Raw genomic sequence first — 24,503 nt, forward strand, 5'->3', positions numbered from 1 at the left:
CCCACGGTGCCTCCCTCTGGTGTCATTGCAGCTCAGCAGAGGCGGTGGCACACCAAGGCCCCCCGTGCCAGGGGGCCCCAGTAGCCCAAGGCTGGAGGACAATAAAGCTCCATCCACATGAGGAAGGCACCAGCTGTTTCCAGGCTCTGTGGGGGTCTTGCACCGGCCCCGGCCCTGCTGCCCCCAGGACATGGTCCCAGTGCCCCCGGCCCAGTCTGGGGCCCTGCCTGGGGCCATGGGGAGAGGAGAGATGGGGTGAGGGAGGGCACTGCAGACACTGGGGAGGCCACTGTGGACAGTGGGGTAATGGGGGGCCTGAGAGGGGCCCTGGGGCGAGTGGAGGGCCCGAGGGGCGAGTGGGGGCTGCAGGGACCGAGGGGCACCGGGAGCCCCTGGGGGTGATTGGGGCCAGCCCAGGCGGAGGCTGCTGCCCCAAGCCCTGCACTTGCAGCCCGAGGGCAGGGGCTTTGGGGGCCTGGTGCCTGGTGCCAGGGCAGGCAGGAAGTGGTGAGGTTTGGGGGCCACCACCAGAGACTTGGCGAGGCATTGTGGAGCTCAGCAGCAGGGGCTGAGCTGGCTGTGCTTCTGGCTGAGAACGGAGAGCAAGTGCCCCACTTCTGAGCCCACAAGGGGGCCTAAGTCCTGGGTTCCTGGGGCCACAAACCCAGGCTCGTTAGGCCACTTTGAGGTCCAGAAAGGGAGCCTTAGCTGGCTGCCTTTGTGTCTGAAGACAGGCCAAGTCCTGCATTTTGGGGGCCACAAACAGAGGCTTGTAGTTGGCTGTTCTTGTGGTTGCAGACAGCGACTAAGGCCTCTGTTTTGGGGGCCTGGAATGGAGGCATAGTTGGCCCTTTGGCATCCTCCAAGCAGAGACCAAGTCCAAGGTTTCCAGCTCCAGAAACAGAGACCAAGTCCTGTGTTTTTGGGACTCTGGGAACAGAGGCAAGGGTGCCTGTTGTGGGGACTAAAAGCAGAGGCCGGGTGCTGTGTTTTAGGACCACCAAGGGAAGCTTAGTCCCTGTTTTTGAGCACAAGAACAGGTGAAGAAGTCCTGCCTTTTGGGTGCCAAAACAGAGCCTAAGTCCTGCTTTTTGGGGTCTGCAAACAGAGGCTGAGTGGCTGTTTCTGTGGCTGGAAACTGGGGCTAAGTCCTGCCTTGTGGGGACTTGGCAACAGAGGCAAGCTCGGGCATTTCCAGCCCCAAAGCAGAGGCTGAGGGGGCCCTTTTTGGGGTGGGGGCAGGGTGCATGGACCCCCCCTCAAGGTGGGTGGGGGTCCATCTGCAAGCACCCAGAGGGCAGGGAGGCCAGCATGCACCAGGACAAACCTCCCCTCTGAGATGCTTTCATGCCAGAAACTGTTCTTTTGGGGGTGCGGGGCACAGGGGACACACCCTTGTCCAAGTCCAGCATTTATTCAACATTTCTCCAGTACTTTCAGCACTACTTAACCAATTGGCTTCTAGGTACTGAAGCACTATTGACCAGGGAGTCAATATCGAGTCACTATTCCTAAGCTAATTGCTCAGTTAGTTCAATCACTCAGCAGTGAGTCAACAGCGGCACAACACCTGGAAAGCTTATGGTGCTGTTGGATGAAGAAGCATGCCTGAGCCAAGCCAAAGGCCTCTTCAACAACTTCATTAACCACTCACACCTAGCAGGTTCCTGGGGGCTGATGGGACCTTTACTGAGTGCATAGGGCCACAGAGATCCTCCAAATAAGCAAGAAGGGGTGACAACACTAACAACTTATTCACAGATAACTCATTTAGATACCATATAGCTCGGGTTTCCAGTGTCTATTAGCTAGCTCAACAGTAAGATCCCCCTATCCCCAAAAGGAAGACAGAGAGAGAGCAAGAGAGTGCACAGTAAAGCGTAGGATGGTCTATGGGGTCACACCTGCACAACATGCCACCTGATAGGCAGGGGTGAGCTGAACCTCACTAAGGCCCTCCTGGCCTCAGGTTGTTATGAGAATGGAGCTTCAAACGCACACCCTCAAGAAGTGATAGACCCACACTGCTGCCAGCAGCGGTTCCTAGCACAGTGTCCCCAGGGCAGGCAAGGAGGCTGCTGCAGCCCAGCCTGGGGGTTTCCTGGCGAAGGAAAGCAGCTGTGTCCCGCTTTAGCCATGCTCGGGACACCTCTGGCGTGCCCATTTGGACTCCTAGCGGTGGGCTTAAGTGTCTTCTTGAAGGCTGCTAGCTTCTGAAAGGAGACTCTTCAGCTTGGGTGGGTGATATGAATTTGCCTTGCACTAAGCCTGGGACTCTTCCCAGGCTGGTGGGCACAGGTCTGTCCTGCCTGTGCAGAGCAGGAGGCTTGGTAAGCTTGGGTGGAAGTTGCTTCCTGAGGTTGCCTCCTGAGTCCCTGAAGGAGTGGTGTTTGCCCAGTGAAGGTATAGGCTAGGTGCAGCTTTCAGGTGTTGGGTGAGCTGTGAAAGCCTTTTTGGCAGGAGGGCCCAGTCAGTTCTGACGACTTGTCACCAGCTTAAGGAGCCTAAATGAGAGAGGAAGAAACCAAAAGGAAGCCCAGGAGGCTTGCTCAGGGGCTCTTTGTGTTTCCCTGAGCAGCTGTGCCCTGGTGGAGTGGGTTCTTTTGGCCTTGGAGCTGCATGCCTGCCGAGCTGCTTTCCCCTTTGGCTAGGTGTTATTGCTGGTGCCACAGTCCACAGGAGAGGAAGATGGTCCAAACCAATTGAAAGGCATGGAAACCTTATTAACTAACAAACTGCAACTATACCAAACAAGTTCTAGGCTGCTGTGTAAGAGGGAATAACACTAATGCTGGCTGCATTTACCATGACTCAGGGCATACTACAAAATGAATAAAACCCTTAACCTGATTACCTTAAGTAATAGTAGTAGCTGAAACTATTATTCTACAAACAACTCTTTCCAGTGTACACAGGGAAACAAGTGGGTACAAGAAACAAGGTCCAAGAGCTGGAGAGAAGGGTGAGAGGTCAGGCCATGCCTAGGAGGGGGCCTCCAGAGAGGGAGGGAGGGAGTGTTGGGCCATGCCTAAGGGTGTGCTTTCCCAGGTGGTCTGCTGGCTGGTGGATTTGGGGGAGTTGGGGGGAGGGGAACCACCCACCAGCACCCTTGAAGTGGTGCACCTGCCCAACTCAGGTGTCCAGTGCGCTAAGATCCTACAAAGGCTCAAATTGGCCTCCTGAGTTGAGGAGGGGGAGAGGCGAGTCCCCTTCTGAATGGAAGTAGTGTAGGGTAACTCCAGCACAGCATGTCAGAGCTGTGTTTCTCCAGCGGGTGCAGCCTCCTGCCCCTGGAGGCCCTGCCCCATGTTTAGCCCTCCCTTTTAGGGGGCCCCAGCTCAGCCTCCTGTGGAGCTGAAAGCTTTCCCCGAGACCCCGGGCCCTAAGGTATGATGAGGGAACAAGCAAGCACATTGAAGGGCTGCCTTGAGAGCAATGAGCTAACGAGATCTGTGCTCCCTGCTGGGCCTTTCTGATATTGAGCATCTGCTGGAAAACCTTCATTTGTCAGGCCTGCCTCATGGGAGAAGTCTGGGTCTCTGGTTCTGCTGCCAGCCAGGTCTGTGCTGCAGGGTGCCTGGGGCAACTCAGAGAAGGGGAGGCCATTGCCCCTAGGCGTCCCTGTGCTCTGTGGGCTTTGTGCCTCTTCCTCGGTCCTGCTGTGCTCTGACATGCTCTGCTTCCCTCCCCGAGTTGTGGTGCTGCCTTTGGGCAGCCTCCAGTGCTCTTTCCCTGCCCAGCTGCAGGCTACTAGCTAAAACCGCTTGTTGTCCTGGGGGTTGTGGTGTTCAAGTTGTCTGTCTGGTTTACAACAGCGCGAGGGGAGTGGTTTCGGGCTCAGCGGAGGGAGGATTTGCAGGGTGAGGAGAGAGGGGTTTTGGAGTTGGTGGTGGGGGTGACTTTGAGCTGGGCTGTGGTAGCCTGGGTCCAGGCCCGGTGGGCCGGTTTCGGGCACGGCAGGGCAGTTTCAGGCCGCAGCGGGCTGGTTTTGGGCTTGTAAAAATGTTTTACCCAAAGCAGTGCTTGAGCTCTCCTGAAAAAGCCAGAGTAACAAAGCCCCTTGTAGAAAGACCGCTTATCAGCATTTTCCTGTGGAAACATCTCTAAAGAGCTTTCTGTTGGTCCAAAGACATCAGCGGTGCCGTTTTCTCCGCCATCGCTTAAACGTCACTGTTGTTCACAACTGCAGACCTCCTTTGACATGGGGAACGCGCTGGTGAGGCCAAGTGAATTGCTGTTTAGCTGTTGAGTTGCTCCCGCTGGTTCGGCTAGTACAAGAGTCTCCAGGGGTAGATGCTTTCCCAAGCGGGAGAGGAGAGCGCTCCTACGAGTAACGGGATAAAAATCTGTGCGTAAGCGAGAAGTGTGCTGGCCTGCTCAAGGGATTTAGGCGGCTAGGTCCCAAGTTGTGAGTACCTTGTCCATGAGGCTATGGTGGAACCTGAAGGGCAGTTGGAGGCTACTGTCTGTTTAACTGTCACAAGTGAGGCAGGTGTCAAGAACAGGAGTCAGGAAGCCACGTAGTTGAAAGGCTTTTCCTGATTAGCGTCTGCTGTTAAATTTCAGTAGAATAACCTTTGTGTCATTGTTACTGTGCCCTTTTTGGTTTGTTTTAAATAAGGAGTGTGACGTGACCGATGGAAAGAGTTTGTAGAGATAGTTAAGGCTGAGCAGTAGTACCTATAGTACCTAGAGACAGGGAAGCTTTTGTAGGCCATGACTGTATGGAAGTGAGGTACTTGTATGAACTGTTCTTCTTAAAATACTGCAATCTTAAGAGGGACCCTGAAGTGACTTGGTTATTGTACATGGGTCTTTCAAGTTACACTACCTAGAATGGAGCCTGTGGGAGAGAAGTGCCCAGTCAGAAAAGGAAAGAATGTGTGGAGCCTGCCGGGAGGGTTGCTTTTTGGTGAGCAAGTGGTGAATAAAGTACCACTGTGGTAGTACTAAAACACTTGAGGAGAGTCAGTCCAACTGGGTTGTACTCCCAGGAAGTGTTTCGATTAGAAACAAATGGAAGACGAGCGGGAAAGCCAGCGTACCAGCTGCTGGGGGTATGAGCAGACCCACAGGACGTGGTGCTCCCTTCCTCCAAGAGAAACAACGGGCAAAGTGCAAGCGGGCTGGCGATGCCTGCGATGCAGTTAGTGCCTGGGGGCTGCTCTGCTTTGGATGATAGGAAGGAGCAGAAAAATACTCCTGCATGTCCCCGCAGGAGTGCAGCCGCGTGACGGCACAGGAGCCACCCTCTGGGGCGGGGGGTCTGGGCCCCTCTGTCCAGCCCGGCATCTCCCATATGAGGAAAGGCTGAGAGAGCTGGGACTTCAGCCTGGAGAAGGGAAGAGCAAGGCGTTGAAATATCTGAAGGGAGGCTGTAAGGAGGCTGGGGCCAGGCTTGTCAGTTTGCCCAGCGACAGGATGAGGGGCAACGGGCACAAACTGAAACGCAGGAAGCTCCATCTGAAGAGGAGGAACAACTGAACAGGTGACGGCTGTTCCCCCCTGCCAGAAATCCCCCTCCCCGGGGCGCAGGGCACTTGGTCCCCCAGAGATCCCTGGCCCCAGCCCTCACCAGCACAGGGAGCTCGCGTGCCGCAGGAGCCGCTCTGCAGGGAGACCGAGGGAGAAAGGAGGAGACAGAAAGTAGGGGAGAGAGGGAAAAGAAGAAAGAGAGATGAGAGAGAAAGTGGGCAGCAAAGAAAGAGAGAAAGGGAAAGGGGGGAAAGAGGGAGCGAAAGAGGGAGGGAGAGATGGAGAAACAAAGAATGAGAAAGAAGAACAAGAGACAGAGGGAAAAAGAAAGGAGAGAAAGTGGGAAAAAGGAAAAGGCAGAGGGAAAGAGGGAGGAAGGGAGGAAAAGGGGGAGAGAAAAGAAGAAATGGGAAGAGGGGGGTGAGAGAGACAGAGAGGGAAAGAGAGCAAGAGGGAGACTGAGAAAGGCAGCAAGGGAGAGAAAGAGTTGAAGGAATGAAAGGGAGAAGGAGAGAGAGGCCAAAGGAGGGCAAGGCAGAAGGGGAGAGAAGGACGGGAGGTAGGAGAGGAAGAAGAGAGACCAGGGAAAGAGAGAAAGTGAGGTAGAGAAAGACAGAGGGAGAGAGAGAAAGTGAGAGGAAGGTAGAGGGAGAAAGAGAGGGTGGCAGAGAGAAAGAAAGGAAGAGTGAAGAAGAGAAGGAGAAAGAAAGGGAAAGAGATGGGGAGAGAAGGCAAGAGAGAGCAAAGGAGGGAGAGAGGGAGAAGGAGCAAGAAAAAAGGGAGAAGAAGAGGGAGAGCGAGAGAAATGAGAGAGGGGGAGTAGGAAAGAGCAAGAGAGATGCTGAGAAGGAGAGGGAAATGGAAAGAGAATGAGGAGGGAGAGAAGAGAAGGAGGGAGAAAAGGGGAGGAAAAGGAATGAAGAATGGAAGAATGAAAGGGAGAAAAGAGGAAAAAGGAAGAAGCGAGTGAGAATTATAGAAAGAGAAAGAGAGATGGGGCAGAGAGAAGGGGAGAGAACAAGAGAGAAGAGAAAGAAAGAAAAACAAGGGCGAGAGAAGGAAGAAGAAAGAAGGAGAAAGGAAAAGAGTGAGGGCAGACGAGAGAGAACAAGAGGGGAAGAACATGGGAGAGAGAAACAGGAGAGAGGGACAGAGGGAAAGAAAAAAATGGAATGAGAAAGGGAGATGGAGAAAGGGAAAAGGGAGGAAGAGTGGCGGAGAAAGAAAGAAGAAGAAATCTAGAAGAAATGGAGGAAGAAATACAAAAGAAGTAGGAAAGGAAAAGGGGAAAGGAAGAGAGAAGGGAAAGAGGAGGAGGGAGAGAGAAGGAGAGAAAGCAAGCGCGTGCAAGAGAGCAGGGCAGAAGGTGGTGAGACCTTGAGGAACAGAGGGGAGGGAGAGAGAGGGGGAGAGAGAAAAAGAGAGAAAGAGGGCAGAAGAGAGAGAAAGAAAAGGCAGCAAGGCGAAGAGAGGAAGAGAGAGCAGGAGCTGGCTGGTGAGAGAGAGCAAGGAAGGAAGGGAGAGAGGGGAAAGAGTGGGAGCAAGGGAAGAGGAGGGAGAGAAAAGGCCAAAAGGGGGAGAGGGAAGGAGAAGGAGAAAAAAGGGCGAGAGGGAGGGAGAAAGAGGGAGACAGAGAGAAAGCAAGAGAAAAGAGAAAGGGAGTTGAGAGTGAAGCGCACGAGAAAGAGGGAGCACGAGGGAGATGAAGCCAGGTAAAGGGAGAGGAAGGAGGGAGAGGGAGGGGGAGAGCCGGAGGGAGGAAGGGAGAGAAAGAGAGCGAGTGGAAAAGCAAGCAAGCAGGAGAAAGAGAGCAAAAGGGAGAAGGGCGGAAGGACCAAGGCAGGGAAAGAGAGAAAGCTGGGGGGAGAGGGAAAGACAGGGAAAGAGGGAGGAAGGGAGGAGAAAGACTAGGGAAGAGAGAGGCAGAAAGACACGGTGTGGGGAGAGAGAGAAAGGGAGAGGGATGGGGCACGTGAAGCGCTGAGACCTGCTGGTTCGGCTCAGTGTTTTGTTTCCAAGAGAAACGGGCAGCTCTTCCTGATGCAAAGCCAACAAGCTGGAGAAGAGCTTAGGCCTCGTCGAGCTGGGCTCTCTCTCGGCCTGCTTGCGGAGGGCGGGAGCGCTCACGCTGCCCGTGCTGGTAGGGCCGTGCGCCCCGCGGGCCGCTGTGGGAGCCCCCGAGCGAGCGATAGGAACAGGCGATGACGTCGCCTTCCGCGTGGCACCAGGTTTCGTTGCACGACCTGGGGCGTGTGGAGGGGGGAGCTGATGGGGGACGGGGCCGTGGTCGGGCGCCTGGAGGCAGTGACCGCTTGGAACGGCTGGAGGCCGGCGCGCGAGCGCTGGAGCCCGGGGCAGCGGCACGTTTGGGTCCCCGTTGCGGCCGTAGCTGCGGTGCCAGCAGCCCTCTGTGAGGCGCCGGGCCCCCCCGCGGGTCACAGCGGCCCCCGCGGGTCACAGCGGCCGGGTGGCCTGTGCCTGCCCTGGGGCCGGCGCTGGCCCAGTGGCTCGTAGCTCCCGCGGGAGGAGGTGCTGGCGGAGCAGCGCGTCCGTCCGGGGAGCGCTGCCGCCATGGGGGCGCTGCGGGTGCTCCGAGGTGGGGGCCGGTGCCGCCCTCGGCACCCAGCGCGCCGGCCCGCTCCGCGGGGCTGGCGGGGACCAGCTGGTGCCACCTTGCCGGCTCGGGGAGAGCCGGGGTCCCGCGCTTGGGGCCAGCTCCGAGCTGCCCCCGGGCTGCTCTTCTCCGGGTTACAGAGCGCTGGCTCTGCCGGCCCCTCCTGCCGCCCCGTGCTCCAGCTGGGCAGACGTTTGCCCCAAGTCAGGGCCCGCCCCTGCGGCTGCTGAAGCAAGGCGAACCCTCCGCTGCTCTCCTTGCAGGTTTCTTCGCGTGTGTCGGTCGCCGGTCGGGACCCGCGCGGGGCGAGGACGGCGGCAGGGCGGCTGGCTCTGGCCCTGCGGCCACGGCTACCTTTGCCGCCGTCGTGACCTCTCTCTTGGACCGGCTGCAAGGCGTCGAGGTGAGGTGGGGGCACCCGCCACTCCTTTCCTGCAGGAGGTGGCAGCGTCCCCGGGCTCGGGGTTAGCGTTTGGGCTGGGAGATCCCAGCGCGGGGTTCCTCGCCCGCTCCCGCCGGCTGCGCTGAGCGGCGGCGGCGGCGGCTCGTCCCTGGCGTCGGCGTGGTGCAGCTGATGCGAGGGCGACGCCTCCCATCGCCGCCGCGTGCGCTGCGTCCCCAGGATGGCAGAGCGGAGGTTTACCGCGAGCTGGAGAGCGTCCTGGGGCGCGACGAGAGCCGCTTGCAGAGCTCTGTCGTGGACAGAGTGATAGCGGTGGCATTCGAGGACCTGCAAGCTGCCCAGGTGAGCTTGTGCCCTGCGAGGGCGGCGGCGGAGCCCTGCGCTCGGCACGTCCGTGCTGCAGGAGAGGCTTCGGGGGGGACGGGTCCTGGCAGGGGCTGGGCCAGTGACCCGCGGCTGTGCAGAGAGGCGGCTGCAGGGCTGTTTGTGAGCGCGGGACAGTTGGAGGCGACTTACCGGTTCTCCGTCCCGCCTCGGGGCCAAGCTGCGGGGGACGGCCAGCCCCGCTGCCGTCACGCGCAAGCTGCTGTCTTTCAGGGCGCGACAGCCGCCGTCCGGACGGACGCCAGTGGCGTCCTGGTGGCGCTGGCCCGCTCCCACTTGCACGAGGTGGTGTCGGTGCTGCAGGGCCACCTGAAGGCTCGGGAGGGGACGTCGCAGGAGTTCGTCCTCATCACCCTGCGCGACCTCGCGGCCCGCTACGGTACAGTGCCCGGCCTGCTGCTGCGCGGGACAGTGGGCGACGGGCAGCAGAAGGGATTCCTCGCCCCGGCCAAAACAGCCTGGGCTGCGCTGGGCTGGAGGGACCCTGCTGGAGACCAGCAGTGCCGGGCTCTGCCCCGCGCTGTCCTCCCCGTGGCCCAGGGCTTCCCCGCAGCCCTCGGGGAAGGCAGCTGGTGCACGGGGGCCCTGGCAGGAACCCTCCCGCCGTGCTTCGGCAGCTCTCCCGTCCCCCTGCCCTCCGGCACGGCCCCGCAGCCCCGGGCGGGCCGCGCTGCCGGGGGACAGAGCCCGCGGGCCGCGGCAGCTCCGGCTGACGGCGGCCGCCCTCCGCCCCGCCGCCCCTGCCCTTCCCGCAGCCCTGCAGTGCGTGCCCTTCGCGGAAACGACGCTGTCGGCCCTGCGCGGTGCGCTGAGCGAGGCGGGGAGCAGCCGGCTGCTGCGCGCTGCCTGCGGCGGTGAGCGTGGTGGGCGCTGCGGGCAGGGGAAGGGGCCGGGGCGGCCCTGGGCGCCTCGCCGGGCTCCGGGGCGGGCAGGGCAGGGCTGAGCCGCGCTGAGCTCCAGCCTCAGCAGCCCCCAGCCGCCCTGACCCAGCAGGAGCGGCGGGGGCTGCCGGGGGGCCCGTGGGCAGGCCGGGCCAGCGCTCGGCGCGGCTGCCCCAAGCAGCTCGTGGGCTCGTGCCAAAGGCCCCGAGCCGGTGCCGAGGGGCCGATGCCTGGGAAGAAAGAGGCCGGGGCTGCAGCGGGCCGTGGTGGAGGGCAGCGAGGCTGTGCGGGGGCAAAGGTGCGCTGGGGCGGCAGAGGGCAGAAACAAGGCGGCGTTTCACCCCGGGGGTCTCGCACCCTCCGGCAGCGCGTGCCTGAAGGCAGACCTGGGGCCTGGCGAGCCCGGCGGCGGCTCAACCCGGGCTCGGGGGCCTGGCTGAAACGAGGTCTCCTGCTGCTCGGAGACTTTGCCACGACGCTGTTTCCCTTCTCCTGCTGCAGCTGTGGAGCAGTGGTGCCGAGGGATAAGCACGTACTTCCGCCAGCGGGAGAAATGTGCCTTCCCTGGCCTGGGGGCGGCCCAGCTCTGCGCCCCTGTCTGCCCGCTCCTCCGCTACGTGGGCAGGAGCTGGCGGCGCTGCCAGGAGGAGGAGGTGAGCGTTGCTGCTTCTGCAGCCGTGGGCAGCAGCAGGGACGTCGGCAGGGGCCGCTGGGGCTCGGCGAGGGGTCAAAGGGAGCGGGCTGGCTGCGAAAGGGCCCCAAGCCGGGAGCCCGCGGGCGGCATGCCGGGGCCGGCAGTGCCAGCTGGCAGGCAGGACGGCAGCTCTCCTTCGCGGCTCTGCGCCGGAAAGCAGCTGCGTGCCGGGGCCTTTGGGACAGGGCAGGCTGGGGGGTGCCAGGAGGAAGCGCCGCCTGTGCTGGCGAGCGAGCCCTTCTGGCCAGGGAGAAGGGACGGTCCCCTGCGCGGGAAGGGCAGGCTGGTGTCTGGGGGAGGCGAGCGCTGGAGAGCCCCTCGGCCCTCACCGCCGCGCGTCGCCGACCCTCGGCAGGTCCGGCAGGCCGTCCTCGGGGCGATGGGTGCCATGATGGGTGTCCTCCTGCACGCGGAGCAGCACCGCCAGCGCGCCTGGGAGCAGCTCCTCTGGCTGCTGCAGCAGTATCGAGACGTGCGGGAGCCCTTGGGGGTGACCACGGTGAGGTGCTGCGCAGGGCACGGCAAGGTGTTGGGGAGCTGCGGGGTGCCGGGAGGAGCTGGGACCCCTTTGGGCAGCAATGGGCAACAAAGGCCAGAGGCTTCCTGGGCTCTTGCTGGAAGGAACCAGCAAGGCAGGAGGGCCGGGAGGGAGCGGTGAGTCGCTGGAGCGAGCGGCTCAGGAGGGGAGGCTGCGCCACTTCCCGGGCCGGGGGCTGCACGAGGAGCTCTGCCCTCGCACCCAGGGCTGCATCCTGCCCCTGGGGCAGGGAGAGGTGCTGGGGGGGGACGGACGTGCCAGGAAAGGCTGTCCCAGCAGGGCTGTGCGGAGGAGACCTCCTGGTCTCCTGCTGCTCTGTGGGAAGGACGAGCCAGAAGCCCCATGCGGGGCCGGGCTTTCCCTGGACGTGGGCTCAGGCCGTGGCCTCTGCCAGCGATGCCGCTTCCTCCCTTTGCGGGCGGCCGGCGGTGAGAGCCCCCCTCGCCCTCTCGTGCTGCCTTGCAGAGTCTCAGCTGCTTCCTAGAGGCCGTGGTGGGCGCTCGGACCCTCGTGCCCCGGGCCCAGCTGCTGGCCATCAACGCTGCCGTGCACCAGCAGGTAAGGCCTGGCGCCGCGTCGCTGGCCTGCGGCTCCCGGGCAGCCTCGGCTGCAAAGCTCTGCGCGCGCCCGGGGCTCTGGGCTTTGGCGGCGGGTCCGCGCCCGGAGCTGCCCGTGAGACCAGAGCTGACAGCGCAGTGTCTTTCCTGTCCCTCTGCGCGCCGATCTGGCTTTCTCTGAAACACACCTTGTTCCCGCAGCTCTGTGACGAGATCGAGCCGCCCAGCCCGCAGCACAGAGCAGAGCTGTGCCGCTGCGCCGTGCTGCAGGGTGAGGAGAGGAGAGGCAGCGCCGTGCCGCCGTGTGCAAACCTCCCGCGGTGCGAAGATGCTGGTCGCTAATGCTGCGCGTGATTTCCTCCTCGCAGCCCAGATTTGCCCCGCGGAGACCATCGCGTTCCTCTACTGCAAGCTGAGGAGCGGGAGCAAGGCCGATCGCGTGGCAGCCGTGGAAGTGCTGCAAGCTCTGGTCCGCTCTGATGGTCAGTGGCCCAGGACAGAGAAAGGGAGTCCCGCCGGGACGCTGCTGCTTCCTCTGCCGTCGCAGTCTGGCCCTGCTTTGCTGTCCCACTCGTGTGCAAAAAGCCAGGGAGCTGTGAGGAATCCCTCCGGAAAGGGGGGCTCGGCCTCAGCGCACGCCTCTCCTCGTCCCTTGCAGCCGCCGAGACGAGGGAGAAGCTGCCGCTGTTTGCCAAGCTGGTGCAGTCTGTGTGCGGGGACGCCGCGGCCCAGGTGAGCTGGTTTGGGCAGGGAGGGTGCTGCCGCGGGGGCAGAGGCACCCTTTCCCTGGGGCAGAGCCTGGCGGGGCCCTAGCAGCAGGCAAAGGCAGGGCCCGGTGGCGATGGAGGAGCGCGGGCTGCTGCTGGGCCCTCGTCGCCTCGGCCCGGCCAGAAGGGCTGCAGCGCTGCCAAGGCAGCTGCCCTGGGGCTGCGGGCCGGGGTCGTAACCGGCGCCTCGGCGGCAGGTGCGGATGGCGGTTCTGCGTTTCATCGGGGAGCTGCTGCGCTCCGGCGCCCCGGGCTGCTCGGCGTGGGACGTGGTGGCGCACGTCTTCAGCGAGTTCAGCCGGGCCTCGGGCAGACTGGTAAGGGCAGAGCGCGACGCCGGGGCTGCGTCCCGCGTCCCGGCCGCGCCGCGCTGCCGTGGGTGTCGCTGGCAGCGGGGAGCCGGGCGCAGCAGGTCCTCCGCGGCACTGGCGTGGCCTTGCGTTCACCGGGCGCCGCGGGGCCTGGGAAGGGGCAGTGACGGGTGTTGGCCACCTGTGTCTCGCAGGCGTCGGGAAGCCTTTGTGCGGTGGAAGCCCGGGAAGAAAGGGCTGTTCAGCGGCTGTGCGGGCACGTGCTGGGCACGCTGGACGTCTCTGCCGGAGGGGTGGCCAAAGTGAGTCGTCCCCCGCCTGCCGCTGCTTCTTGCCTGGGGACGCTCTTCCTCAGCCTCCCCGTGGCCCGAACCTCTCCCCGACGCACCGCGGAGCGTGCGCGGCTCACGGAAACGCACCCGTCCTTTCCGTGTGCGAGCTCCGTGAGCGGTGGGGTTGGGGGTGCCCGAGGCTTCCCTCTGTGCACTGGGACCCCTGTCTTGGCCACTAAAGCAGCGGAGAAGAGCTGGGGTTTAGCTTTGTGGGGCCGGACTTGCTTGTTCAGCGCATGCTGCGGCTGACTCGAGCCCACTGGGCGCGTGTCTTGGCCGCGTCCCGTACGTGAGATGTAGGGGCTGGTGGGGCCATAGGGATGCGGCGTCCCCTTGGAGTGCAGAGGTGACCTGCCAGCAGCTCTCATCAACCAGGCAGCCAAAGGGAGGGCGAAAGGGGCGTGAAGCAGGGTGGGCGAGAGGGAGAGAAGGTGGAGGAGGAAGGCAGGGCGAGACGGAAACTCCTGAGTTAGGGGAGGCGCGAGGCCGAGGGGAAGTGGGATGGAGAGGCGGAAATGCCGGCGTGCCCAAGGGCCTGCTTCTTGCCTGCAGCTCCTGTGGCCGAGGCTGCTGCGGTACGTGGTGCCAGCCCAGCACGCTGGCATGCTGGTCCCGCTCTGCCGCTGCCTGTGCGCCCTGGCCGAGAGACAGGAGAGCGCAGGGCGCGAGGAAGAGGAGGTGGCGCCCGAGGCCCTGGAGCCTGTGGAGCAAGGTGGGGAGCAGAAAGTCCCGGTGCGCTGTGCCAGGCTGGGTGGTACCGGGGCGGTGCGTGTCCCTGTGTCCCCTGGCCCCCCCCGGGCGGGCTCAGCCTGCTCTCGCCGCGGGTCCGGGGGCCGGTTCCTGCCGTGCCGGAGCTGCCTTCGTCGGCAGCCGTTCAGCCAGGGGAGCCCAGCAGGGCCGGCGTGGAGGTGGCGCGGCCGGGGCGCCCTGCAGCCCCGCGCGGGGGTGTGGGACGTGGCGTGGGCAAGGTGCGGCAGGGCTGGGCGTCTCCCGCAGCCTTTCTTTCTGCCCGCAGCCCCTCTGCCGGCTCCCCAGGCCCTGCTGGCTCGTCTGCTGGTGAGTAGCGGGGCCCCGGGGAAAGAGCTTTTGTGGCCGGGCTGAGGGGAGAGGTGGGAGAGATGGTGCCGAGGCCGGTGCCGGCACCCCGGGAGGAGGCAGGAGCTGTCGGAGGGTGCCTGAGCCTCCCCTGCCCGTCGGGGGCTCCTGCTCCTCCTGGGGGACGGCAGTGCCCGGGCGAAGACGTCGGCTGCCTGCTGCCAGCTGCGGCTCTTGGGGCAGGCGCGAGCCCGTCTCCCTGCTGCCCCGGCCTAGGTGGTGGCGGCGGTGGCTCCGCACGCGAGCGGTGGCCGTGGAGCGGCGGCCCTGCAGCTGCTGCAGGCGCTCCCCAGCACGATCCACGGCGCCGTGGGGGCGAGGTGGGCCGCAGAGATCCCCCTGCTGCTGCAGCACCTGGCAGGTAAGGTGCGGGCGGGAGGGAGAGGCTGGGGGCGGAGGGGCAGGAAACTGCCTTCAGCTCCCCAGCCTGGCGGAGGGGACCGGTCCCGGGTTTGCTGGCGCTTGCCAGCCCGCTGGCCTGAGGCTGTGGGGCTTTGGACGGCAAAGCAGACCCCGGGGCTCTGCTGCGGAGCCCGCTGGAACAACAGCGAGGGCTTTTGCTTCCTCTGGCTTGGCAGGAACAACCGCAAGCTCCCTGCACGTGGCCGAGTGGGAGAGCCTTCTGCTTAAGGTATGGCGTGCGTGTGGGGTCCCCAGCTGGATGGGGCAAGCAGGGGGCAGGAGAAGTGGTGGGAGGACGGAGCCGGGCAGGCACTTCCCGAGCAGCCTGCACCTGCCCCGGCCGTGGGTGCTGCGTGCTCAGAGGATGTGCACAAGGCCCCGGTAAGGGGCAGGCGAGCGTTTGCTTCATCGTCCTTCTCGCCCTAGTTCCTGAGAACTTCGCTGGAGGTCATTGGGAGTGAGGCCTGGACGGTGGGCCTGAGCCGGGAGCTGAGCCAGCAGCTGGGCAGCTCTCCGCGCCTGTCCTGGGAGAAGGTTTGTTCCCTGTGCGGTGCTGCTGCCGCTCACGTGCGCGAGAGCCGTGCCGGAGAGCCCTCGGTCGCTGGGCATGGGTGCCAGCATGGTGGGGTTGGCCGTGGCCTGGCCCTCTCCCGCCAGGTCGGGCTGTCCCCACAGCCAGGGCTCGGCCTCTTCTCTTGCAGCGCTTCCTGTACAAGGCTCTCGGCACGGCCCTGGCAGCTTGTGGGTGTCTCAGGCATGTGCAAGAGCAGACGCTGAGATATCTCCGAGAAGCCAACTACCTGGAGCTGTGGCAGGCCCAGGTGAGCTTTCCTGGTGTCGCCCTGCTTTGCCGAGTGTCCTCGGCGTGTCCCGGGGCAGAGGGGCTCTGCGTGGCCTGCTCCAGCCCTTGCTGGTTTTCTTCTCGCTGCTGTTTGCCGTGGGAAAGGTCCTGCCTGGCCAGTGGAGCTGGTGGGAGCAACTCCCCGTTTCTGCTGCATTGCAGGGAATGATTTCGGTTGTGTCCCGCTGTGCCGAGAGCCACTTCCAGCTGGCCTTGTCCTCGGTGAAGGCGTTCGTGGGCACTTTGAAACCCCAGAAGGTAAAGAGGCCAGGGTGTTGTTGTGGGCAGCTGCCAGAGGTGCGCGGGGAGCTGAGCCGCCGGTCGGGTGCAGAGCAGCTCCCGCCTCGGGAGCGTGCGGAGTCCCGGGCACAGTGGGGCCGTGGGCTGATGTCTCGGTGCTTCTCCGACAAACCCCCAGCAGAGCAACACGGTGAGGACCCGCGCTACTCGCGCTGCGCTCATGGTGGCGTACGGCAGGATGGCGCTGCGCGCCCCCAGGGAGCAGCTGCTGGCCCACGTCGGGAGAGACATCGTGGGGAACGTCCTGCAGCTCTACCGAGAGGGCCGCCAGGTGGGTGCTCGGGGCGCAGGGCAGAGCCGGCCGGGTGCTGCCAGCTCCGGCCTCTCCTCACCCTTCCCACGCGCACCTCTCCCGTCGCAGCCGCGCCAGCGCTGCTTGCCCTGCTCCTCTGGGCCGGGAGCTGTGGGGCTTTCTGGCCAGCAGCTGGGGCAGCTGCTTGCCTCTCCGTGGGAGGCTCCTTCCCAGGAGGGGAGAGGAGAGTCCCTTCCTAGGCCGTGGGTGCTGAGCTGGGGTCTGCTGGGCTCCCAGAGGGCACAGTCTCCTCCCCGCACTGTGCTTGGAGGCAGGTTCCTCAGCCCTTCAAGGAGCTCCAAGTGTGTTTTCCTCCCCTGCAATCAGGATGCCCAGCTGAGGCTCTCCCTGGTGCAGAGTGTCACCGAGATCAGCCTCGCCATCGGGGCTGTGGGCGCCTGCCCCAGGTTTGAGCTCCGCCGCAAGCGGGAGCTGCTGCAGACCCTGCTGGTGAGTGCCCGGAGCCGAGGCCGTCACGCAGGGGTGGCTGTGGGCTCTGCCGTGGGGCGGGTTTGCCCAGAGGTGCAAAGGTCTCCCGGGGCAGTGCACGAGCTCCCCGAGCCTCGTCCCCAGGGGACAGGGCGCTTGGGTGCTGGCACTTGGGACCGTGGCAGGGGAGCGCGGGACATTTGGGTGCTGGGGAGCTGCTGCCTCGTCCTGCGCGACCCTTGAGGGAGCCGTGGGGGTGGTGGGGCCAGTGCCTGCAGGGTCCTGCAGAAGAGCGCGTGGCCGGGCTGGGCGGGCAGGCTCTCCCTCACCCCTGCCCGCTGCCCACTTGGCACGTGTCTCTCTGTGACTTGCAGGAGGTGATTCAGGAGGAGCCGCAGGAGTCGCCGGTGCACCCGCGGGCCATCGTGGCCATCGAGCAGTTGAGGTAGGGTCTGTCCCCGGGACTGTGGGAGTGGCTGCGTGCCCCAGCCCCGACAGCTGGGCTGGCTGGGGCTGCGGGCGTTGGATTTGGGGCTGTCGACGGGGACCAAGCCAGTGGTGTTGTGACTCGCTCTGGAGAGTGCTAGTAAGCCCCCTCTCTGTCGTCCCCCCCTTTTTCTCCTGGCAGCAAGCTGAAGCCCCACCTGAGGAGGGAGGAAAAGCGCAACCTCCTGGCTCAGTGCTGCCAGGGCGTCGTGCGCCTTCGTGGCCCGGAGCAGACGGCGAAGGAAGGGGAGACGGGGGCGGCTGCTCCACACGCATCGGTACCTGCCGGCGCTTCTCGGCCACCCCTGGGCGGGGGCCCAGCTGCGGGCGCCCCGCACTCTGGCAGCCGCTGGCTGTGCTGGCGAGCGCGTGGGGTGCCCGACCTCAGTCCCCCTTTCTGGTGCCAGGGTGTGCACGCGCTGTCTCTGCGCGTGCTGGGGCAGCTCATGGCAGCCCTTCTCCGAGCGGAGCCGGCCCCTGTCTGCTTCAAGGACCTGGTGCAGGTGAGTGTCCCTGGGGCGGCGGCAGGGAAAGCGTCGCCGCTGTCAGAGCGGGGCAGAGGCGTGGGGATCCTGCCGCAGGGCTGGTGTGAGGAGGGGAGCTCCCCTGCACCTAGGGGCAACACCCCGCTGTGGCGGACAGGGAAATGGTCCTAGGTTGGCACCCAAGCTTTTTCCCATCGGCAGCAGCCTGCTTGCAGGCAGCTCGCCGTGTCCTGCCGAGCCCCCTGGATGAGCCAGAGCTTCTCCCCAGCCGCAGCCGTGTGCGAGGGCTGCTGCACAGGTCAACGCTGCCCGCAGCGAGAGCCCAGAGCGGGGAGGTCCCCACGGGGAAGGGCTCCTGGCCTGGGGCCGGGGTGCCCAGAGAGACCGGGGCTGTGCAAGCAGCAGGGCCGAGGAAGGAGGCGGCTGGCGAAGGGCTTCGGGTGGCAAGACGCCCGTGGTGAGACAGGTGTGCCCGTGCCCAGGTCCTGCGGCGCTGGCTCACCTCGGCCCACGCGTGTGAGCGGGAGAGGGCCCTGCAGGTCTGCGTCCAGCTGCTGGGCGCTTATGAAGATCGACGCGAGCACAGGGTGAGCAGGGACCCTGCGCGTAGGGAGAGCTGCCCCAGCGGGCGCCGGGTTGTGGGTCTCCTGGGGCTGCAGGACGGCTCCTCGTTTGCCCCCTGCCCAGCCACAGCTCGGGGGCAGCGTGGCCGGGAGAGGGCGAGTGGCCGCGGGGGCTGCCAGTGACCTCTTTGCCTGCCTCTTGCTCCTGCAGCGAGGCCACGCGTGCGAGCAGTTCGGCTCCCTGGCGGGACTGCTGGGGCCTCTGACATGCGACGCGTCGGCCGTGTCCCGCCGGCGGGCAGCGACCTGCCTCGGCCGCCTGCTCCAAATAGGAGGTGAGGAGAGCGGGCAAGACATCACGTCCCCAGCACGCGGGGTCGGAGTTTCGCTCCCCCCGAATGTGACTCCCCTTTCTCCTGGCTCCAGCCAAGACCACGGATGAGGCCGCCTGGAGCAGCGAGATCGGGTGCCTGCATGAGAGACTCAACGCCGTCACCTCCGAGTCTCTGCTCACGACCTCCACCAACATCGCGAAGGTAACTGGCCCCCAAAAAGCAGGGAGGGGGCCGCGGTATACGTGTGTGTGTGCGCGCGCGTTTGCATGCGAGTGCTCCTGTCAGGACGTGAGTTTTGCATCTGAGCAACCCATGACGTGGTCTCTTCTGTTCCTGATTTCTCCCCAGCTTGTTTGCAAATCCTGCCCCGCAGCCCAGGCCACAGACTTCACGAGCGCCATCGTGGAGAGCTTGCTGTGCGCCAGGCCCATGGGTGTGTGGGCCGCTGGGCGGTGGATGCTCACCTTTCTGGGGGAGCGCGGGGAGCACATCTTCCAGGAGGAGGTGAGAGGGGCGTTTTTTCCGTTCGCCTTTAGCTGCTCTCTGTTGTTGAGCATTGGCCCCGAAGAAGGATGGGGAAAAGACGCACCGAGCCATTCTTTCTCGCCTTCCTGCTTTCAGGTGCCCCAAATGGTGACCATCCTTTCCAGCTGCCTGCGCAGCACCCGGCAGAGCACGCCCAGGGGGTTGGTGCTGCGGGCGCTGTTCCTCCTGGCCCGCTCTCACCAACAGCCGGTGCTCGACAGCCTCCTGCAGAAGCGCCTGCCCATGGACAGGTCTGTGCCCTCGGCCCCAGGGCGCCCCTGCCTGTGGGGTCCCGCGAGGGAGCAGGTGGTTTTTCCCCGGGAAAGGCTGAGCGCTGCAGCATCGTGGGCTCGTGTCTCTGTCCCGAGCTGGGCATGGCCAGCCCCGTTGCACACTAGGAGAGCCTTTGGCCTCTCGTGAGGCTGTTGCAGGTGCCCGAGGCTAGCTGGGGGCTCCTGGGCGAGCGTCTGTTCTCTTGCAGTGACATGGTGGAGCTGTGGAGGAGCCTGGCAAGAAGCACCCTGGGATGCCACATCCTGGTGCACTTAACCAAACAATTAAGGGCAGCTGGAAAGAGCAGCCACAGCAGGGACTGCTGCACTCAGGAGCTGGGCAGCAGCCAGGCTGCCCTGGAGCCTCGCACGGTACGGTCAGCAGCAGAGGCATTTATGCCACTACACGTCGTCTTTCCAGCTGTCGCTGCAGTGAGAATTGGAGACAGTAAAAGCTCCCCCCCAGGGTGGCAGGGAGACGTGGAGGGTGGGAAAAGCCCTTGTTTTACCAGGTGGTTCTTGGTTGACTTTCTCTGTAGATGACCCGCGCCCTCTCCGAGGTGGTGGTGGTGGTGCGGAGCAAGACGCTGGTCCAGCACCTGCTTCCCTCCCTGCTTCCCAGCCTCCTGGGGCAGGTCAGCGAGACACTGGGGGAGGAGATGGCACTGTCCCTGGGGGAGCTGGGCAGCGACGACACAGCCGGCAGGTGAGGAGCGGCTGGGGCAGGGGCAGGGGTTGGCCTCTTTGTGTGGTTCGTGGCCTTGCAGGCACACCCGACTGTCCCCCTGGTGCAGGGCTGCCTGTCAACTCTGTGTCGCCGGCTGGGGCCATCGTGAGGCTCCCCACAGTGCCATGCTCTGCCCGCGCTCCCACTGCGCAAGGGCAGGAGCAAATCGGTGCTGCGTGCTGCCTTCAAGGCGCTCTCCTCAAAGTGCTGCTGAGCACAACCCTTGGGGATTGCCTTGGGCGCCTGGCGTGAAGGCAGCCCAGGGCCTCTGGGCTTTCTCCTGCCGTCCGTGGGTTTGGGGCAGGACAAAGGGCAAAACTGCCAGCTTCCAGTTAGCTGGAGACTTGAAGACCTTGGAGCGTCATTTCAGGGGTACTTTGCCTCTCCCTTGGTGGAGTTTAGGATGAGCGGATGAACAGCTCCCAAAGTGCCTGAGCTGCTTTAGCTCTGCCAAAGAGAAATCTGCCCCCAAACTTCTGCCCCTGGAGCTTTCTTTGGGTGTTTTTTTCCCCCCTCCACAGGCTTTTTGTGGAGGCCTTAGAGCTGGTGCTGGCGAGGTGCCTGGAGGAGCGCTGGCTGCGGCTGCTCCGGGAGCAGGGAGTGTGGGCGTCCCTGGCCGACCCCCAGGCTCACACCGCCGGCGTGTGTCTCCTGGTGAGGTGAGAGCTCCTGGGATGCGCCCTGCCTTGTCGCGGGGGCTGTGCCTGGGGAGAGGGCGGCTGGGACCTTCCTGCGTGGCCGGCAGCTCTGCTGAGGTGCAGAGCAGCATCTGTGTTGGAGCGGGTGGATTTGGGAGTTGCGGCCCGTGGCCGTCCCACATGACTGTGTGTCACGAGCCTGCTCGTGCTTTGTGCGCAGTGTGCTGCTCCGCGCAGAGCTCGTCCCGCAGCGCCTGGTGCAGAGCTTCTTCCCGTGGCTGGATTCACCCTCAGCAAACCTGCGGCTGACGGCCACGGCTTTCTTTGCTGAGGTGAGGCAGCAGGCGGGGCAGGGAGGGCTCGGAGGGGTCCTGCGTCTTGCCCGGCGTGAATGGTGTCCTGATGCTAGCAGCCCTGTGGCTTTATTGCAGCTGGTGAAGGACCATCTGGTGGAGAAGAGGAAGCTCCTGAAGCCCCTGCTCAAGGCCCTACTAGAAAGATCACGCGACCCCATCAGCACTGTGCGGCAAATGGCCATGAGAGGCGTGGGCAACATGGCCAGCGGAGCGCCCACAAAGGTGAGATGGCCTTTCCTGTGCTCTGAGCACAGCCCGAACTCGAGAGGTGCCGGTGGAGAGGTGCGCAGGGCTTGCAGAGCCTGGAGGGTCGAGCAGAGGTGGACACAGGGCCGTGCTAAGGCCACGCTCCTCGCTCTGATGTCAGCGGGGTGGCAAACGGGAAAGTGAGTGCAAAGCAGGGCTCCCCGGGCGGGGAGTTGCTCTGGGCTTGCTCGAGCAAGCGCAGCCCTTGGCGCTGTGATGAAGAGCCCCAGTGAGGGGCAGGACTAGCAAGCAGCTCGTGCACCCGTCACTCTGCAGCTGCGGGGGCACAGGGCGGCCGTGGTGGAGGTGCTGTGCAGGGGCCTGGAGGACGTGGCCGGCGCGCAGGTGGCTGCCGAGAGCCTGCTGGCGCTGGTGAAGGTGCTGGGGCAGCTGAAGGCGAGGGCCGTGGGCTCTGCCCTGGCAGACATCGCCAGGTCCACCCGGGCGTTCCTGGGGGCGGTAAGTGAAGCCACTCGTTCTCGTGTTGGGCAGGCAAGAGCCGTCCTGGGGCTGCCATCCTCCTGTGGGCAGTGTCGCGCTAGTGCCAAGGGGTTTGTAGGCAGCACCCTTGTTAGCACCTGCCACACAGGCTTTTTTGTTTGCAGGAGGAAGAGGTGCTGCGCCGCTTGGCCTTCACCCTCTATGGCACCCTGGCCTCGTCTGCCTCAGGGAGGAGGTCCAGCTTCAGCAGAGAGGTGGAGGAAGTGTTTCCCAGCCTCGTGCTGCACCTGCGGGACCCGGCCCCAGCCGTCTCCGATGTAAGCAGCTTTCTGCTATCTGCAGATCTGCAGAAAGCCCTGTGGTGCCAGCAGAGCTGTGGTGCTGCTGCTGCTGGCATGGGGCTGCTGGCATCTCTGCAGTCCTCGCTGACAGTGCGGCAGTGAGGTTTCTCCCTCCCTTGGCGCTGCGGGCAGGTGCTCAGTGTCCCCATGACGGCCCGATGCTCTTTTCCAGGCGTGCAAGGTCACTCTTCGCCTGTGTGCCCCGTTTCTGGGGTCAAAGAGGGTGCAGAGGCGCATTGCCACGAGCGCTGGGCTGAGCGCGGCCGAGCTGCAGGACGAGATCTGCAGTCACCTGGTGAGCGAGCTCTGCACTGGGGCCTGCGTCCCTGCAGGCGGGCGGGTGGCCGCCCTGTGGCTCCTGTGCCGGCTGCAGGGCACCCGGGGGTGGGTGGGCGCAGGGGCGCTTGGAGCCAGAGACGAGCTCCCACGTGCCTGCTCTGCCCTAGGCCCAAGACTGCCCCACGCTGCTGGAGAGGCTCTTCAGCACGGCCCGGAGCTGCTGCATGGGGAGCTGCCAGGCGTCGCAGGCGGCAGCCGTCACCGTCCTGGGTGAGAGGCAGTGCAGGGCTGTCGCGTTGCTCGTGGTCACGTCCCTCGGGTCGGGGCCGGGGTTGGGCTTCAGGGCTGGAGCTGGGTTTGGGACTGGGGCCATGCCCTGACGGCTGCACTTCCCCATGTGCCAGGCATCATCCTGGACACAGCGCCAGCTGAGTGGCTCCAGCAGCGGGACCTGGCATTCCTGTTGGGAGGTAGGTGATGGAGACCGAGCTCCCACCCCATGGCCCAGGGAGGCATCCAGAGGCCCTACGGGCACCAGGCCAGGGTGGCTGGTGCCGAAATTGCAGGGGGTGGCATGGGGAGAGAGGACTTGCACGGCCCCCAGGCGCTCCAGAGCAGGCAGCTGAGCACCGTGGAGCACCGGGGGCCACAGGGGGCCATGGGGAAACAGCAGCCGAGCACCCACGGTGCCTCCCTCTGGTGTCATTGCAGCTCAGCAGAAGCGGTGGCACACCAAGGCCCCCCGTGCCAGGGGGCCCCAGTAGCCCGAGGCTGGAGGACAATAAAGCTCCATCCACATGAGGAAGGCGCCAGCTGTTTCCAGGCTCTGTGGGGGTCTTGCGCCGGCCCTGGCCCTGCTGCCCCCAGGACATGGCCCCAGCAGAGAGATGGGAGGAGCACTGGGGACACTGGGGACCACTGGGGACAGTGAGGTGACCAGGGTGATGGGGGGACTGGGGCTGAGAGGGGCCCCAGGGAGAGCAGAGGGCCTGAGGGGTGAGTAGGAGCTGTGGGGGCCAGGGGGCACTGGGAGCCCCTAGGAGGTGCCTGGGGGTGAGTGGGGCTGCAGAGGGGGAAGGGGGCAGGGCCGCTCTCCCAGGGCTGAGAGTGGGGCCAGGCCAGGGAATAAAGGCTGAAAGGCCTGACACCCCCAGGCTGCCCCACAGCTGGAGCTGGGTCCTCCCAGCAGGGACACCCCAGCCCCAGCCCCAAGCACAGCCCAGAGCCCCCCAGGGCCAGCCCAGGCGGAGGCTGCTGCCCCAAGCCCTGCACTTGCAGCCCGAGGGCAGGGGCTTTGGGGGCCTGGTGCCTGGTGCCAGGGCAGGCAGGAAGTGGTGAGGTTTGGGGGCCACCACCAGAGACTTGGCGAGGCATTGTGGAGCTCAGCAGCAGGGGCTGAGCTGGCTGTGCTTCTGGCTGAGAACAAAGAGCAAGTGCCCCACTTCTGAGCCCACAAGGGGGCCTAAGTCCTGGGTTCCTGGGGCCACAAACCCAGGCTAGTTAGGCCACTTTGAGGTCCAGAAAGGGAGCCTTAGCTGGCTGCCTTTGTGTCTGAAGACAGGCCAAGTCCTGCATTTTGGGGGCCACAAACAGAGCCTTGTAGTTGGCTGTTCTTGTGGCTGCAGACAGCGACTAAGGCCTCTGTTTTGGGGGCCTGGAATGGAGGCGTAGTTGGCCCTTTGGCATCGTCCAAGCAGAGACCAAGTCCGAGGTTTCCAGCTCCAGAAACAGAGACCAAGTCCTGTGTTTTTGGGACTCTGGGAACAGAGGCAAGGGTGCCTGTTGTGGGGACTAAAAGCAGAGGCCGGGTGCTGTGTTTTAGGACCACCAAGGGAAGCTTAGTCCCTGTTTTCGAGCACAAGAACAGGTGAAGAAGTCCTGCCTTTTGGGTGCCAAAACAGAGCCTAAGTCCTGCTTTTTGGGGTCTGCAAACAGAGGCTGAGTGGGTGTTTCTGTGGCTGGAAACTGGGGCCAAGTCCTGCCTTGTGGGGACTTGGCAACAGAGGCAAGCTCGGGCATTTCCAGCCCCAAAGCAGAGGCTGAGGGGGCCCTTTTTGGGGTGGGGGCAGGGTGCATGGACCCCCCTCAAGGTGGGTGGGTGTCCATCTACAAGCACCCAGAGGGCAGGGAGGCCAGCATGCACCAGGACAAACCTCCCCTCTGAGATGCTTTCATGCCAGAAACTGTTCTTTTGGGGGTGCGGGGGACAGGGGACACACCCTTGTCCAAGTCCAGCATTTATTCAACATTTCTCCAGTACTTTCAGCACTACTTAACCAATTGGCTTCTAGGTACTGAAGCACTATTGACCAGGGAGTCAATATCGAGTCACTATTCCTAAGCTGAACTAACTGAGCAATTAATCACTCAGCAGTGAGTCAACAGCGGCACAACACCTGGAAAGTTTATGGTGCTGTTGGATGAAGAAGCATACCTGAGCCAAGCCAAAGGCCTCTTCAACAACTTCATTAACCACTCACACCTAGCAGGTTCC

At 64.0% G+C, this 24,503-nt stretch overlaps 1 protein-coding gene across 1 annotated transcript; it reads left to right on the forward strand.

The window, feature by feature from the left end:
• The first annotated feature begins 8,046 nt into the window (after nucleotides 1-8,046).
• On the forward strand, nucleotides 8,047-21,832 carry LOC138066623 (maestro heat-like repeat-containing protein family member 2B). Its single transcript, XM_068936525.1, has 36 exons — nucleotides 8,047-8,071; nucleotides 8,353-8,492; nucleotides 8,712-8,834; nucleotides 9,090-9,255; nucleotides 9,632-9,730; nucleotides 10,259-10,410; nucleotides 10,807-10,950; nucleotides 11,455-11,547; nucleotides 11,748-11,817; nucleotides 11,915-12,028; nucleotides 12,205-12,278; nucleotides 12,511-12,630; nucleotides 12,819-12,926; nucleotides 13,509-13,688; nucleotides 14,268-14,412; nucleotides 14,630-14,682; nucleotides 14,880-14,987; nucleotides 15,155-15,274; nucleotides 15,457-15,629; nucleotides 15,718-15,865; nucleotides 16,214-16,336; nucleotides 16,690-16,760; nucleotides 16,944-17,079; nucleotides 17,209-17,304; nucleotides 17,769-17,873; nucleotides 18,061-18,184; nucleotides 18,276-18,385; nucleotides 18,533-18,688; nucleotides 18,806-18,960; nucleotides 19,191-19,353; nucleotides 19,521-19,687; nucleotides 20,230-20,367; nucleotides 20,567-20,678; nucleotides 20,778-20,924; nucleotides 21,225-21,407; nucleotides 21,554-21,832. Exons 1-36 carry the CDS (start codon nucleotides 8,047-8,049, stop codon nucleotides 21,830-21,832), a joined length of 4,620 nt encoding a protein of 1,539 aa, XP_068792626.1.
• Nucleotides 21,833-24,503: the final 2,671 nt, after the last annotated feature.

The sequence above is a fragment of the Struthio camelus genome, chromosome 3 (assembly GCF_040807025.1).
Source record: "Struthio camelus isolate bStrCam1 chromosome 3, bStrCam1.hap1, whole genome shotgun sequence".
Taxonomy (NCBI): domain Eukaryota; kingdom Metazoa; phylum Chordata; class Aves; order Struthioniformes; family Struthionidae; genus Struthio; species Struthio camelus.

Coding starts and splice junctions, on each gene's coding strand:
- LOC138066623 (XM_068936525.1), top strand. CDS start 8,047: ATGGGGGCGCTGCGGGTGCTCCGAG. Junction 17,080..17,208: donor CGGCTGCTCCACACGCATCG/GTACCTGCCGGC, acceptor TTCTGGTGCCAG/GGTGTGCACGCGCTGTCTCT. Junction 18,185..18,275: donor CCGCCTGCTCCAAATAGGAG/GTGAGGAGAGCG, acceptor TCCTGGCTCCAG/CCAAGACCACGGATGAGGCC.